General features: G+C 35.8%; 1 protein-coding gene across 1 annotated transcript; it reads right to left on the bottom strand.

Moving 5' to 3' along the window:
* Positions 1-657: 657 nt before the first annotated feature.
* On the bottom strand, positions 658-4,993 carry LOC113727571 (phenylalanine ammonia-lyase 1). Its single transcript, XM_027251812.2, has 2 exons — positions 4,338-4,993; positions 658-2,688 (listed from the first exon to the last, which is right to left on the bottom strand). The coding sequence occupies exons 1-2, from the start codon at positions 4,730-4,732 to the stop codon at positions 942-944; spliced, it is 2,142 nt and encodes a 713-aa protein (XP_027107613.1). The 5' UTR covers positions 4,733-4,993; the 3' UTR covers positions 658-941.
* Between the last annotated feature and the right edge of the window lie 12,670 nt (positions 4,994-17,663).

Genomic DNA, 17,663 nt, shown 5'->3' on the forward strand with positions numbered 1-17,663 from the left:
AAGTGCCTGTACTATCACGTTCTCCTACGGGAATTAGACTTGGTGTAGGGAACTGCTGTAGGCCCTTATTGTGATAGTATCTGTTAGATTTGGGCCAGTGACCAAATGTGCCTGGGCAATATAGCAATTCTTTTTCATGCATAAAGAGAATTGGATGATCGTGTAGATAACATGGAGGAAATTAGAGGTGCGAATGGATATTAGCGTTTCAGCAGCCTCTCAGTGACCTGTTGGTTAGGATGTAATTGATGACGTGGGTTTACTTGTTTAATGCCCATTTATTCCTCCACTCCCTGCGGGACACACCTAAAAAAAAAAAAAAAAAAAAATTCCTCCACCCCTCACAAGGAAGGGTTTTGGAGAGGGGGGGGGGGAATGGAGGAGAACGGTGATAATTGAAGTTTTTACGGCAGTAGGATGCATTCCAAGTTTTTTCACCAAGTTCTTTTTTTCTCAAAAAGTTGGTTTAGTGGTTAAGTAGTTACTCCATAACCCTAGGTTGGTATTTAGGGTTGCATGAATCAAGCGGCTCACGAGGGCTCATAAGGCTTCTCAATTAAAGCTCGAGTTGATCAAGTGCTCAGAGTAATTCAATTTGTTAGCTCGTGGAAGTTAATCATGTATGGAAGTAAGGATGTTAGTAAAAACAATATACGATGATTCAAATCCTTACAAAATTTGAGAAATCCCAACAAATTACAATAATTTATCTGTACATAAATCACGAGAGACAAAAAGATAGAGAAAAATAATAGATGGAAGTAGGAGTAGATGGTGATAATTGACAACAACAACAACAACAACAACAACAAAAAAAAAAAGTAGAGAAAAACAGTTTGCTACTACAGTAAAACAAAATATTCCTCAAGGAAGCCTGCTCTTCTGTCGGCCTTCACCGAGTACAACAGCTAAAATCTGCTCAACGTGCCGTGGAGTGGCATTTAACACAAGGGTAGCGGAGCACCATTCCAATCTTTGAGACACTCGAGCAATGGATCGACCATCTTACCATCACAAATTGCGGAGAAAACCTTATCAAATTCCTCTCCAGGTGACTTTGCCTTTTCTCCTGTCAAGAATCCAGTCGCCAAATCTTCCCTCACAAATTTGTATAAAGGGTAAGACCTGCATTTCTTGATCCTATTTGGGACTGCAGGATTACCACTTTCACATGCATTTCTTGCACTTTCAACTTCTATTGGCAAAAGGGTCTTCAGCTCTTCTTCAAAAGCTCCAACTTTTAGGAAAATCGAAGTGTTTGGATTTAGGTCCTCATTGTTGATCAGGGCATGATCAACAAGGACTTGCCTTAGCTTTTGCATCAGTGGATAAGTTGCACTGCAAGGATCATCTATGTATGTAAACACGTATTCACGCTCAACCACTTTAAGTAAATCTTTTTCACAGAATCTTGAAGGATGAAGCTCCCCATTGATGCCTGTGGTCAGAACCTTTTTAGCGACTTGGTGAACTGTGCTCTTGACAGCGTTTTTCAAATTTTCCTCCAAATGCCTCAGATCAATTGCCTGACAAAGTGCCACTAGGTAAGTTGAAGACATCAGTTTCAAGATGTCTACTGCTTCAGCTGCTTTTCTAGAAGAAATCAATCCTAAAGAGTTAACATCCTGATTGTGTTGCTCGGCACTCTGTACATGATTTGTGACAGGGTTGGCCAAAAATTGAAGCTCAGAACAATAGGCGGCCATTGCAATTTCGGCGCCTTTGAACCCATAATCCAAGCTAGGATTTCTTCCTCCAGATAGATTAGAAGGCAAGCCATTATTGTAGAAATCATTGACGAGCTCAGAAAATTGAGCAAACATGAGTTTCCCTATGGACGCTATAGCTAATCTGGTGTTGTCCATTGACACACCAATTGGAGTCCCCTGAAAATTCCCTCCATGCAAGGCTTTGTTTCTCGACACGTCAATCAAAGGGTTGTCATTGACAGAATTGATCTCCCGTTCAATCGATTTTGTCGATGATCTAATAACTTCAATCAGGGGTCCTAGCCACTGTGGTGAAGTACGAAGGGCATATCTATCCTGTTTAGGCTTCTGGAGGGGATCCGTTTCATGCAATGCCTTTGCTGCCTTGACATAGGAACTGCCATCTAAAATGTGTTCCATTATGGCTGCGGCTTCTATCTGACCAGGGTGGTGCTTCAGTTTATGCATCAAATGATCAATGAACTCCGGTTTCCCGTGCATAACTTCAGCAAAAATTGCTGATAAAACTTCAGATAAGATTACCAATAAATTTGCCTCAAATAGAACCATGGAGGCCAAACCCGACCCAACAGCCGTGCCATTAACCAGTGCTAGACCCTCCTTAGGCTGCAACTCAAAGAACCCGGAATTCATCCCAGCAATCTGAAATGCCTCCGTGGCATCAAGGGACCGACCATTGGGCCCAACACACCTAGAATTAGGACGGCCGGTCAACAGTCCGGCAATGTATGACAAAGGAACCAAATCGCCAGAGGCAGTGATCGTGCCACGGAGAGGCAAACACGGAGTGATGTTGTGATTGAGAAGCTTTGTAAGAGCTTCTAATATCTCAAATCTGATCCCCGAATACCCCTGTAGAAGGGTGTTGATCCTCACTAGCATTGCAGCCCTCGTCGCAGAATGTGGCAACGTGTGACCTGACTCTGTTCCATTTCCAAAAATTCCAGCATTCAAGAACCTGATTTTTCAACAGCATTGGGTCAAATAGTTTCTTTTTCGGTGGTTTTACAAAATTGATTTACACTAATTAACATATTAATAATTTCATAAATATTTCACGCTATAAATGTCCAAGAGCATGGTATTTTTTTTTCTATGACATTAATGATAGGGCAACAATTCTGCCATGACATTTAATTTTCAGGGATAGGCCATGTTGGCTCTTCATAACTATGGTCCAATCAACACAGAACCCATGCCCTCAGGGATGGGATAAAGGTCAATCAGTCAACCACAAAAAAAAAAAAAAAAAAGCAGCTTTTAAGCAAAAGTGTGGGTTTTCAATTTTATTTATTTAGGCAACAAAATCGGCAAGGAAGTAGGCTATATTATGATGGGCTATCCCGCCTACTACTTTTAGTTTTTAGTTGTTTTTTATTTTTTTTTTCAACAGAAGGTAGTGTCCCAATTTAGCCAACTACTCCTAGCTTTGCAAAGCAGCCCTGCTCAAGGATACAAGCTTTGATAATGCTCGCTGGGGGCGATCTCGCCTACAGTCAAAGTGGGGTTAGGTAGAAGATAGTACTACTTCCTTTCTTCCCCTCCGGGCGCCCCTTCAAGTGTCCCTCCCACCTTGTGCGACTACAAGAAAACGAAAATTGTTTTCCCTACTAGCAATAAATTGTCGTCCCACTCCCACCTTGTGGAGTATCTAACTGTACTAGCAATAAATTTTTTTTTCTTCTATAGTCCATCTTTTTGTTTTTTTTCCCAATGAACTGTATTAGAAAGACTCCTAGCAAAAAAATAAAATAAAATAAAATAGACAATGCACCTAACTTATTCATTTTTGACAAAAGACACGACAAATTCTATATTCTATATTCTATTAGACAGCACACTGACGAAATTTCCAAGAAATCCTGGACAAGAATGACTTATTTCCAAGAAATCCTGGACAAGAATGACTTATTTCCAAGAAATCCTGGACAAGAATGCAAAGCATATTCAAGCAGAACTTTATAAAGCTGTCCCTGTTTTGTTGGGCAACAAGTTCTCATTATTATTAGTTAAGCAACGTACCTAACAATTTGGTCCATAAAGAGTAAAGACCCTACTTTACAAACCAAAAACAAAAAATATTTACAAGCAAAGCAAACACACCTAGAAAAAGGCTGAAATCGATGTAATGACATAAAGAGGGAAGAAATCAGGAAGGATTCTTTTACTCTTTGTCCCATCCTCTTAATTATTTACCACCCCTCTGAAAGCAACCCTCTTGCTTTTTCTCTTTAACTGTTTGCCTGACAACAAACAATTCCCCCGTCGGCAATAAAACACAACCAATAACTTATCAACTCTTTGAACCCAACCAGTCACCCTCTTTTTTCCTACCCTGTCGCTTCGTGTATACTTACTTCCTCCTCCGTTTCAAATTATTTGCTGCATTTGATTAAAAAAAAAAAGAATGACTGTATTGAAAAGAGAGATATTTTAACTTTTCTGACGTGACAATTATTTTAAAACATTTCAAAACGAAAAGTACGACCCTTTCCATGAAACGGAAAACGGAAACGGAGTATATGAATATGCAGATATCCAGATTTTTTACGGAAGGACCAGTGAAACACTAGCTAATACACACACTTAATATTTAATTAATCGAACCTGATAAGCTCAGTCTGCAAAGCAGATCCCTGTTTTGTTCTCCTGTGAGAAGTGGCGCCAAATCCAGTGGTGACCCCATAACTGTCTGTACCATTGTTCATGCTCTCCACCACCCACTCACTGCTGGCCTTCACACCAGCCTTGGCCGACTCACACAGCTCCACCACCGTCCCACCACCTGCATGCACGGCGGCCACCGCTGCCACCTGGGCTACCGTCAACGTTTCACCACCTAGCTTCACTAGTGGCTTCCGATATTCGCGTACCATTTTCTTCACTTCATCCAAATGGCTCCCCTTCAATGACTCCGCCGCCGCGTTCCAATTCAAGGGATCATCTTGGACGCAGAAGCGATTGGAATGATGGACATTTCCATTTTCATGTACGTGCTCCATATTTTTTTTTTTCCCTGGGTGAACAAATAAAAATTTTTTTTTTTTGGGGTCACGGGCAAGAAAGCAAATGTTACGCTTACAAATGTTGGGTACGAGACTCTTTTTTTCCCCCTTAAAAGAAAAGGCCGCACAGAAACAGAAAGCAAGAAAGAAAGTGGAGTGGCTTTCTGTTCTGTTCTGTGCCAAGACTAGAAATGGATGATGTTTAGGAAGAAAGGAAAAAATCAATGGAAGGAATAAGGGTATGGAGAGTTGGTTCAACTGTAAATTGGGGCATTCTTTAAATAAAGGGTGCGACTCAAAGAGTGTTGGGTGGTTAGCTGAGAATTTATTTGGGCCGAAGGATCATCATGTGATCTGACGGATAAAATGTGTGACACGTAGGCCCAGGGGGTCAGGTGCAAATGTGAGTTGCGTGGAACTTGGATTTTACCCGTCAAGATTTATGGGGTGGTGGTTGGCCCCCGTGGTTGTTGACCATGCAATTAATAGGTATAATAATATGAATTAATCTTTCCTACACCGAATAATATATACACTATCAATATTAGAATGGATGATAATTATGTAAATTTTAAATTTAAAATTTAATTTTTGCACATATATGCTACTATATACAATTTAAATAACTTTTTTCCTCTCCTAAAAAGTGCCTCAAATGTTTTTGTTTACACTAGGCAGTACGCACCTTTTGATCCATAAATAAAATAAAATATCTCCTGTCTACGAATATTCGTTCCAACCACCAGTTCTTCATGGCTCCCAATCCTAATTTTGTTATTCCAATATATAATTCTAGAAATCGCTTCCACCGCCCCCGCCCTGCTTCCTCCGCAGAGGCATCCATGGTACTAATAAAAAATTATTATATAATTTTATTATAGTTAAATTTTAGCAATTAAACAAATGCTAAAATATGAATACATCACAAAGTTCTTATCCATTGTAATTCCATAATTGAAATTTATAAAAACATTCAAATAAAAATTATTTGAATACAATCCAACGTAACGAAACAAATACAATTAAAGCAGTCAATTTCCACTTTTGATACAAATACAATCACTAAATCATTATTGTATTTTTTTTGAGAAAAAAGTGTTATTGTATCAAGTATAATTATAAATTTAGTATAAATGTATTAGTAAATTTATTATAACTAATTAATAATTTATATTAGTAGACATGTATAATTATTAGTATAATTGATAATATCAATTATATTACATATACTAATATATATAATATATAATACATATAACTAATAATAATACGATTATATATTTGTAATTAATTAAATTAAATATTATATATAATTATATACATATGTGTATTTTTTAATATTTTTTTTAACGGGTGGCGAGTAGGGCTGAAGCTGAAGCTGAACCAAGTAGCTCGGCTCGAGCTCATGAGCTACTTGGTCAGCAGCTCGAGCTCGAGCTCGGTTGACCAAGCTCGAGCTGCTCGTTAGAGCTATCGAGCTCGAGCTCGATTTGGAAATATAATACTCGACGAGCTCTATCGAGCTTTTTATAATATATATTTTTATTTTTATTATTGTGAAATGTCAATAATATCCTTTATTTAAAATTATATATAAAATATTAATTTTTATTACTTGAGCTTGATTAGGCTTGATTGAGCTCGAATAAGCTCGATTGAGCTTGATTTAAATTAATTACATTTAATTAAACTCGATCTCGAGTTCCATAAATTGATGTCGAACTCGAGCTCGAGCTCGAATTTTAAAAGCTTGACGAGCTCGAGCTCGAGCTTAGTTATTTTGCCTCAAGTCGAGCTCGAGTAGTGCACTCGACTCGACAGCATCCCTAGTGGCGAGGCACCGGTCCCAATTCTCGCGGGCACCGGTCCCAATTGTCATCCCTACCCTTTGGATTGCAATTTTTCGTAGAGAAATTTGTATAGTTTCTGCAAACGCATTTTCGAATCACCTCATTATATCAAATCGGTACTATATGTATTTTTTTAAAAAAAACTTCTAAAAACAGCAATTCAAATGCGAATATTTTTATATTTTGACTAAGTGAGAAAAGGAAAATTTGCCACGTTCTTATATTACACTTTCTCAAGATAATTAGGACACATCTATTCTCAATTTGTATGTACATTATATGAAGTCCAATTAGAATTTTATGATGACAGATTAATTTAAGTGGAAATCGTGCGCCCACGGCCGCCGTGGGTTGGTTTTGCGTTAAGCTCATAGTGTGGCAGCACGAATGCTGTGTGCGTCAATGAATCTTGAATATGCAGACGTAACCAAAGAATCTGCCATTTACTCGAGTAGTCTATTCTGACAAAGACATCAAAATTTGTCGATCAAAAATACCCACGTGATAGTTGTACTCGAAAATTTGTAATTGCCCACCTTTTCTTTGGTGACCACAATATACTCCAATTCTTGATTCATAAAAGTTTAAAACGCGTCCTTCATTGAAAGTTTCCGTGCCCACATCGCGTGTTTCATACATTTCTGTTTAGGCTGTTGTAAAGTTACTCCTCTTCCAAGCCTTATGTTATGATTTGGCTCTTACTATACTTTTATGCGTTGCAGTACCTCTTTTCAATTGCCCACAACGTACTAAAGTAAAATGGAATAATAATAATTACGTAAAATGTGTTGAATTCCTAACCATAACAAGCCTAAATATGGATTTCGACCGATAAATTTTCATTTTTCATCAATTTTGCTCTGTATCGATTTCAATTTTTCATTGTCCATGTTTCACTTTAAAATAATTGGTCTCTCAAGTGTAAAATTCATCACATCTTTCTACCTCTTATTTCAATATCAGCACTATTGATTAGATGTATCATTGAGGCAATCCTATATGAAAAGAATTAATGATATAATACACCTGAAAAGACGAAACCAAAAAAAAGTCAAGTTTAGAAAACTAGGGACAAAATCCAAACATGTGCAAAAAATTAGAGTAGGCTGGCTACCTAACTACATGGGATGCACCAAAGCAAATTGGGAGTTAAGTCAACGTTATCTCCGGTGTTAGAAAGAAAAAAAAAAGGATATTTGACAGCTGATGACTTGCAATCGCGTCTGGTAAAAAACTTGTCCGAAGTGGCTAAGAGCGAACAATGTAACAATTGTACAAGTAACTTGTCCCCAATTAGATGCTGCCATCTGGTAATAAGAGCGGTAAGACTCCCATTCCAAAGGGCCAAAACATCTTTATCAGAATAAATTTTTGTTTTTTTTTAAATGAGTCTACATCATATTTGTCTCAAGGTAGCCGGGATCGATGTAGTCATATTTGGGTTACTTATTGGGATAATCTCAGAAACCTCCCTTGAAGTTTTCCACAGTCTCACTCCCCCTTTCCTGAGATTTTCAAAATATAAGAGACCTCCCCTAGAAGTAAGTAGCTAATATTAAATCCAACCCAATTCAAAAATACAAACAATAAAAAAAATTTTGGGAGCTGGAGAGAGAGAACAACCTGAGGATGGTCATTTCGGCCATCGAGTGCCTCCTGAAGTGCCACCTCGGCCCTGGTCTCATTACCACTTCGGCTAATGATCTTAGCCGAGGTGACGCCTGAGTATCTGATAACTGTGGAAAGGTTAGATGTGACTCCTGACACATCTGACACCTGAGAGAAAGCCGTTCTAATACGCCGCCTGAACCTGACGGATGTCCCATCACGTCCCTTCATAGAGATCGGTCAAGTCCACCGGATGCACTGACCATCTCAGATCTCTAGGGACCCGTGCAGGCAGTCCCTCACCCATATTCTTCTCCTATAAATTCTCGACATTTCTACTGAGAAGGGGGATGACCAATTTTCTGGTAACCCACAATACTCCCTTCTATTACACTACCTCTTTATAACCGAACTAACTTGAGTTTCGGAGTTATACCGGGGGACCCAGCCCCTCTTCTAACCTAAGCAGGTGACCTCGTCCAAGAGGGCTGCCCAAGATAAAAATATTTCTCCAGTTCGGGTGACTCACTCTAGCGGGACGAAAATCACCTCTTCACAACCCGATACCACAAATGCCCTTAAGCCTTGCATCAGTGAGATAATTTCATATGAGCAGTATCTAGGCAATTTAACAAGAATGAAATTTTAGAGGAGGTTTTTGAAATAGAAAATCAGCTAAGCATAATCTGCCATACACAAACAACATCTATATCAACATAAGCTACGAAAGAATAAAAATTTTTCTGTACAAAATTCTTAGAGACTTAACAGAAGATGTGGTTTAAAGAACTCTTGAATCCTCTGCAATAAAGGTAAAAATCTTCACATATGGCTTAAAAACCACTACTTTTCTTGCTCCAGTTGAAGTGATCTCTTGCTGTTGCAAATTTAGGGAGCCTGAATTTAGTGCCCTTTTTCTCATGGCATTTTAGATATTATTTGCACTTCTAAATTATCATTAATTCAGTTAACCGTATTTATAACTAATTTAAATAAACTTGTCCAAATAATTGTAAAATATCTAATAAGTTGTGCCGGTATTTAAGTCATTTTGCCCATGATGATATAAGAAGTGGGACCCAATATTCTACTAGGGGAGACCTCTAATATTTTGAAAACCTCATGTGGGGAAGGGAGAGAGACTGTCATAAACCTCATCAGGGGAGGTTTCTGAAATCATCCTATTACTTATTTCATTCTAGATTAGGTGGTGCAACAAATTGATAGAGTTAAAAAGGTATAAAATTTCTCCATCTAATTGAGCATTTTTGAAACCATTGGCCCTCGATCCAATAATCAGGGAGAATATTTTTAAAACTCTTCCATGCATTATGTCGAAGTTCAAACCTCGCCTAGTGCATCACACAAGAAGTGTAATTTTTTTGTTCTTAAAAAATTTAGAAATTGCAGTGAATCTTTTTACCATCTCTGCAGCATGGAGTGGGAATATATTATATAGTTATCATCGTTGTAGGAAAAAAATTAAGCAATTATGAGAATTTAATAAAGCTTTTTACAGTCTCTGCACCATCCAGCTTGCACATGTGAAATGATATCAACCAACCAACCTGGAAGTTCCGGGCATCTGAGACTTGTGTTTCCCACTTGCCCGGAATTGGTGTTTTAATTGTACACTGCTTGGTCCCCTTTTATGCTCTAGAATTTAAGCACCTGATCACCTTTCACAGTGAAAATGCATCATCCTTCACAAATAACGTCGTTGCTCTTTCTTTCCATTTTCCCCCCTGATGTGAATATGTAAAAATTAGTTTCAAGGAACAGAGATGTTTTGGAGTGCTGCCTTTTCTGTTTTTCAACTTTATTTTCTGGGGTCTCATATCTCAAATTCTGGGAGAATGAGTAATAATTGGAATTTGGCCAAGATAAGCTGTGAGCCTTAACATGTTGTTGTCTGGGAAAAGGCAGACACTTCTTCTTTTTTTTTTTTTTTGAATATCCAAAGCAAAGCAGACACTTCTTTGAATTCTTTTTTTATATACATTGTCCCATACAATATAAATATTATTTTAATTTAAAATATAAACTCACATATAGCACAAGTCAGAATATTAGTTTAAACAAATCCTTGAGATGTGTTTAGGAGTAGTTTTACTCTCTCTTTGGGCCTCAAGCTAATTTTGCCTTACTCGTGTTTGGTTGCTAGCACGAAGTGTGAAAAAATTTGATGAAAAGTGTTTTACCAAAAAAAAAAAAAAAATGTGTTGAAACAATTGAAAAGACAGCTACTTTTTCTTTTATAGGTGTTTGTTTGGTAGGAAATTGACTTTGGCTTTCCGCGACCTTACTTTCCAATATAACTTTTTCTAAATGCACTCTTGCAGATATTCCCTAGTCTTTTTCCATATCGAGTTCGTCCTTCTTCATCATTCGCAAATTAACATAACTTTCATTAAAACGAGACTATATAATTGCCATGAACAAGCATTCTCTTACGGATTAGTTGATGTTTTCTGGCTTATTAAAAAAAAATGTTCATAAAACCGCGATTAGGCGTTTGATCTTTTCTTTGGATGGATGAACCACTAATAATGATCCTTTTTGTGCAATATCTATATGGTTTTTAGTTATCTTTTAGACAGCAAAAAGTTGGCTATTTAGACTTTTTTTTTTCCTTTTTAGACAGAAATACTACTAATTAGCTTAGAGATCTAAGAGAAATATTTTCCAGAACTCTAAAAAGAAGGCAGAAAAAAACCATCACACGAAAAAGATGATAGGTTTGTTTAATTTGCTCCCGGCTTATGCATATAGAAAGTTTTAGTTTGAGGGATAATTTCAGAAATCTCTCTGGAGGTTTTCGATTTTCTTACCTAGTCCCTCTTAATTTTGAGTATTGCACTTAACTCCTTTGTTACTTTGAAATGATCATACTAGCCCCCACTCAAGACTCGATTCACCGACCAAATAAGAGGACCTAATAAATTAAAGAAAAGGGGAACAAAATACAAGTCACCTTCTTTTCAAGCTTTTTTCTTTTCTTTTTGCCTTGTTATGATGATCCTGGATGCACTTCGAGCCATTCAATGTCCTTCTTTAATATTCTTTTCTAATTAATGAAGAAGTTAATTCTTGCCCAAAAAAAGGAAAAAGTCTGTGTCGGTGCTTCAGTTATTATTTATTTATTGCTGCCTGACTAGTGGTTTGTGATTACTTGTCGTAGCAAAGATGGCAGTAGAAACGTCGTGGCATTAGCGGCAGTACCTTTTTTTTTTTTTGGGAAACGGATGGGGAAGGGCCCAACAAACTACTGAAAATTCGCAGCTAAACTATTTCTGAAAATGTTCAAGAAAATATCTTGAACGAGAAATGCAGGCAAGGGATTTCGAACCCCTTACCTACACACAACACAAGAAGGGACTTTTTGTCCATCTCCAGCTTCGTTTCTAGTGGTAGCACTGGTTCGTAACACTCAAACGAAAGGCATTACAGTTGTTTCTTTTCTTCTTCTCCTTTTCTATTCATTTTCCTTTAAGCAAAAAGGTCGTTTGTGATTTTCATTCAAAATTTGTAATGTTTGTCATATTTTGTTATCCAAATAATAAACGTAAGAGAGGTACTTAACGCACTCAGTTGTCCTTCTCAAGTTTCCTCCTCAAGAATTTTTTTCATTTGCATAACGCACTCAGTTGTCCTTAATGCACTTTACTAGACATATATATATATATATACAAGCCTGTTGAAGGAAGATTTGAAAAGCGTACAAAAAGAAACACGAAAGTCTTGGGATGTATAATCAACACACGTTCTTCTTCTTCTTTTACAACTCATAAAAGCAGGAGACTTGAATAAATAAAAATCTTCTCAGGCCACTTCATTCGTCTGCCTTATAACTGAGCAGCCAGTTTTTTTTCTGGTAGGAATTTGATCCGCATTTAAGAACAAGTTGATGCCCCCCTCCTGCGTCACATTTGTGAAGTTATTGTTCGTCTTTCTCATCATTTATAAAGTGGAGAAGAGGAGAGCGAAATGAACCAGAGGTAGAGAGACGGACACATAGGAGGAAATGCATGGTTCTAGGCTCTCTCTCTCTCTCTCTCTCTCTCTTTTCTCGTATCCAAGTCTTCATAGACTGATGATAAGCTATTGCACTCGTCTGGGCAGGCCTCTTCAAGTGGCTATCGGACGAGTGTGTCCTGCACTCGTCTGGATCGATAGCTGATTCAATTCTCTTTGATTTTCTCTGACCTCCTCAGGTCTCCCCTCCCCTGTAGTATAATAGTATAAAATAGAATAGAATAAATATAGAGTTTATCATTTTAGGCAAAAAAAAAAAAAAAAAAAGATAAGCTATTGCACCCTTGCGCCAGTACTCCATCGGGATCCAAAAATGTGGATAAAGTTTAATCGGTATCACATTATTAAGTTTCTCTCCAGTTTCCATGTGTAACTCCAAACAATTTTTATCAGAAAAGTATGACCGAGGAATGTAAGAAAATGTTAAAATTTGGTAAACTAATTTGGATTGGAGCAGCTACCAACAATGCCGTCAGTAGGTAACACCCTCCAAATGATCGGTGTAGCTGCAAAATTAGGTGAAGGAAATGGTCATTTAGTTGGTTTGGTGCGACTCATAACCCTTTTTTTATTCTTCTCTCATAAATGCAATGAGTCAGCATCATTGACCAAACGCCGTAGCAGGCTCAATATACACACACACACACACATATATATATATATATATCACCATTCACCAGCCCCGCCACTTTTTGCACATGAAAGAGAAGTACTCAGGATTCAGATGCTGCAGAGACTTAAATGGACAAATCTTTAGCGCATGTAAAAAAAAAAAAAGAGTTTAGAAACAATAATATAATATTTTTGGGCTCGAACAAGTGGATATCCTTTGACCAAATAATTCATCAATAACTAGTATAAAAAAAAAAAACAACAACGTGCCAACCTTCTCCATTTCTAACTGATCAGCTGCACAAAACCCTCACTATCCGAATCAACCCTCATTTCAATGATTGGCCGAACCAGAAAAAAAAAACAAATAATAATAATAATAAAAAGAAATAAACATCTATAGTGAAAATTTCGCTTATATATAGTTGCAATTGGTCTGCTACTATTATGTTTATATAATATACTAATATTGTAATTATAATATATTTATATATTATATATATAAATATTAATTATACTAAATATTATGTAATTATAAGATTTTGGAATCACACTTGGGTTTTGGACAAAACCCAACCTATTACTAGGGAACTGAGAGATGCCAAATTTTTAGAAATCATTCCAAAATTTCAATTTTCGTACCAGTGAACCAAACACCAATTATAGAATTTATTCCATTACTACGTTTCGATACTTTTTTACCAAACGCCCCTCTCGATAATTCAATGTAACACTACTACTATTAAGTATTACCATGAAAATCTAGCAAACAAGATATGATTTTCATGAAACCAACGAGGAGAATGGAGAAGAGTGGGAAGTCAAAAAAGACTGCAACCCAATGTGTCCGGAGTGAATTGAATTTTCTTGGACTAGGTCCCACGCTCGTACTGTCAAGTACCTGACATTGAAATTTCTGAACGTGCCAATAAATCAATATACAGACGGACCTAGATGAGGATAGACAACTTGTTTCTTGTCCAAGAGGTAATTTTCATTGCATGGCAGCATCAGCATGGTACGGTACAAGAGTATCGTGGCAATGCTGTGACCGTCTTTCTTTGCTGCTTTTTTTTTTTTTTTTTTTCCCTTCCAATTGGGCAGATGCGAAATCAGATTCTATTTCTTCGTTTTTACTTCAAGTTTGTTCGGCACGTGCTACTGACCAACCTAATGTATAGAGCACACGTTCTTGGAAAATTTGCACCAACCTATGGCTATGGAAGCCAATCCTTCGACTGTTGACTGATGATCTAAACTCGGAAGCAGATCTGAGGGTGGTATTATTACGTTCTAACTAGAACTGAAAACAAAACTCTTAATGGTTGAATTACAGACGTGCGTAAATTGTCGTCTTTGTTTAGTTGCTCCGAAGTCTTCTCATTGTGTTCTCATAATGTTCACATAGCGTTCTTCAAGGATCTAAGCTAAAAAGGTTAGTATGGGGGTGGTCGTCTGATTGAAACTCTTATGCAGCTAGTCCACTTCGAATTGAATAGAAGGAAAAAAGGGGGAAGTAGACTTGGGGATAATTTCAGAAATTTCTCCCGAGATTTCTCACAGTATCACTCAATTCTCTTGAAGTATTTCAAAATCTCACTTATCTCTCTTGGATTGACATTTCTTATAACATTTTAACCCCTTTAGAGGAAATACAAGGAAGATAAAATTTTTGTTCCAATACTACCCTTATGTTATCCAACTTATGAAATTTATAACAACAATAAAAAATTAAAATAAGGTTAAATTTTCATGGAGTGTAAATTTGTTGACATAAACTATTTATTTTGGTTGTACTGAAACAAAAATAAAATTTATACCTTGAAAAATTCACATGTATGAAGAGATTATTTTAGATTTTAATACAACTTAAACCACATCATGAATTAAAACATATTTTTCCAAAAAAATATCTTGATTTTCTTAATTATAACTGTGCACGAAATTTTTTAAAGTGTTAATTACTCATCGAAATTCTCTTAAATGGTTGATCTTGATTAGATTTAATTTATCCATGTCCTTTGTTGTTCCATCGTAATCTTAACATAAAGAAATATGGATCATTATTAGCTAACAATTTTTTTTTAATTTACATTTTTTGGTCTTAAAATTTTATTTTGTTTTGATTTTTTGGTTAAATAGTTAATAAGAGCAAAGGTAATAATATTATCAATTTGTGACTTTTGATAGGAATATTTAGTTTCATCAGGTTGACAAGAGAGGTAAGTAAGATTTTAAAAATTTTAGAAGCACTGAGTGATATTATGACAAACTAAGTGGAGGTTTCTGAAATTATGCTGTAAACTTTGATCACTTGATTGTTAATCTCCTTTTTCGTACTTAACGGTACATTTGTACTTCACTGCAGTATTTTTCTGACTGAAATCAGTTTTTGTAACCGGGTGAAGTTGAGTCATCTATCAAAGTCTTATCGCCATTTTCACTTTTACATCAAAAGAAATTATGATCGGAGAAAAGAACAGTCTCTTATGATTCAAAGAAGACAAAGGAAAAGAAATATGACCTCTCTCTCACAGAAGTCTATAGAGTTGCTTTATGGGTTTTCAGCTGCCATATCAGATGCGGACACTCCAATACGATGCTAAGGTTCCTATCAGTACCAGCATTACGCTGCCCCGTGGACAATTGCGTATCACACGATATACCTAACCCTGTACGGCTAACCTCCAAATCACAACTCTACTTAAATCAGTAATAAATTGAGATTGATTTTATGAGATACTATATGTTTTTTGGAATCACTACAATCATGACACATTATTGTATAAGATGCTAATCGGTAGTAAGTCACATCATTAGTAAGTCAGTATTGTTCAACAAAGTTGGTGGACAAAAAGGGCTCTCCCCAGAAAGTTTAATTGTAGAAGATGAGAGGGGTTTTAAACTCACAATCTAATCAAGAAACTGAACTGCAAGTATTTAATCATTAAGTTAGGGTTATTGGGCACTGATTAAGATAGAGTGCAGATGTTAATTTTTTTTAAACAAAATAAAGTTATATTAGAAATGCATATAATGATAAGGATAGTAAATTAATGTCGCTATATATGTTCACATGATAAGTTGAACGTGCAACGAGTTTGTTGACATGTCAACGATCCGACTGTTCAACCGATGAATTGAAAATAAACAATTCCCGATTGAGCTACTAACTTAAAAGTTTTACTATTTTTATAATTTAAAATATACTCCCTCCGTCCCACTTTGATAGTTCTGTTTCTTTTTTCACACAATTTAAGAAGTAGTTAATTTTGTTGGAAAAGTAATGTTAGATTGCTATTTTTCTAAAATACCCTCACATTAAATAGAGTATAAATTTATGAAAACTTGAATTGATGGTAAAAAAAGAATCAACTCTCATTAAATTTGTTAGGTTTATAGTAACAACAACTTACATTAAATAAGGGTATTTTAGAAAAATTAAAATACAACTACATTCTTCAATTGAAAATTTGGAAAGTGGACTACAATTTGGGACAGACGAAAAAGGAAAATAGGACTATCAAAGTAGGACAGATGGAGCATTATTATATTATATAATATAACTATTGTGCAGCTCGCGGTTGAGCCGTTGGTCTAGTCATACCTTTAAGTTGAACTCCAAACTAGGTTTAGTGCCTGTTTGATAACATAAAAAAGTGCTGAAACTGAATTCATTCAGACATTCAGATGTTCTGGGTGTTTGATAAATAAAAATTCACCTGCTGAACTTATTAAGTGGTGCTGAATTTGTATGTATTTTTTTCAGCACAAGAATCGTAGCTGAATGCTTAATTTGATAAGAATCAAGAGATTTACTTCAACTACTTTATCACTTTATCTTATCTACCAAATATATCCCTGTTTGTTAATTACATTCAAAATCCTTATCTAATTAAACAAAACAACCTAATATTCCCTATTCAAAATCCTTATCTAATTAAACAAAACAACCTGATATTCTCTATTCAAAAATTTTTTTAACAATAGTATTTTTTTTGTGGTAATTTTCATCCACAAACATTTATATTTTGATATTTTTTTTTGTGCAGATAAATATTATTTATGTGATGTAGCTTATCCACACACACGTGGCTTTATGATACCATATCGAAATATTAGATATTGGTTGTCTGATTTTTGAAATGCTTCTCGTCCAAGATCAAAAGGAGAACGCTTTAACCAAACACATGCAAGATTGAGAAATGTAATTGAACGTGCTTTTGGAGTATTAAAAACTCATTTTTCCATTCTCAAAACGATGAAACCATACCCTTTTCCCACACAAAGAAACATTGTCATTGTATGCATTGCTCTTCACAATCATTGTCATTTTCATACCTAACAATTTTAAGTTAATTAAATCATAGGTTCTATTTCCTTTTTGGATTAAAAGATAGAAGGGCAAAATTGTACAATTTAGCTTATTAAGCATTAAGTTATGAATATTTATCAAACAGTATAAATAAATTTAGCATTAGGATTCAGACATTCATATATCTCTTCTCAATGCTTAAAATTCAGCAAATTTATTATTTCAGTATTCAGAATTCAGATTCAGTGTTATCAAACGGAGGCTTAATAACTATGAGTCTAACTTTATGTTAGTGCTTAGGGCTGTAAATCGAATAAAGCAACTTGGTACTCGATTTGAACTTGATTCAAATCAAACTTATTCAAACTTGTTTGTTTAGGTATCAATCCAAACTCGAACATGATTTCAAACTCAAAAATATTAACGAACCAGTCACAATCTTCATGCTGTTTGACTTGATATGTTCAGGAACATATAATGTAAGTAAATTTTATAAGAATATACTATA

This window comes from Coffea arabica, chromosome 1c, assembly GCF_036785885.1.
Source record: "Coffea arabica cultivar ET-39 chromosome 1c, Coffea Arabica ET-39 HiFi, whole genome shotgun sequence".
NCBI lineage: Eukaryota > Viridiplantae > Streptophyta > Magnoliopsida > Gentianales > Rubiaceae > Coffea > Coffea arabica.

Excerpts from the sequence above, each read along its gene's own strand:
- LOC113727571 (XM_027251812.2), bottom strand. The coding sequence starts at position 4,732 with ATGGAGCACGTACATGAAAATGGAAATGTCCATCATTCCAATCGCTTC. Across the intron at positions 2,689-4,337 it reads TTGCAGACTGAGCTTATCAG|GTTCTTGAATGCTGGAATTT; the intron begins GTTCGATTAATT and ends TTGAAAAATCAG.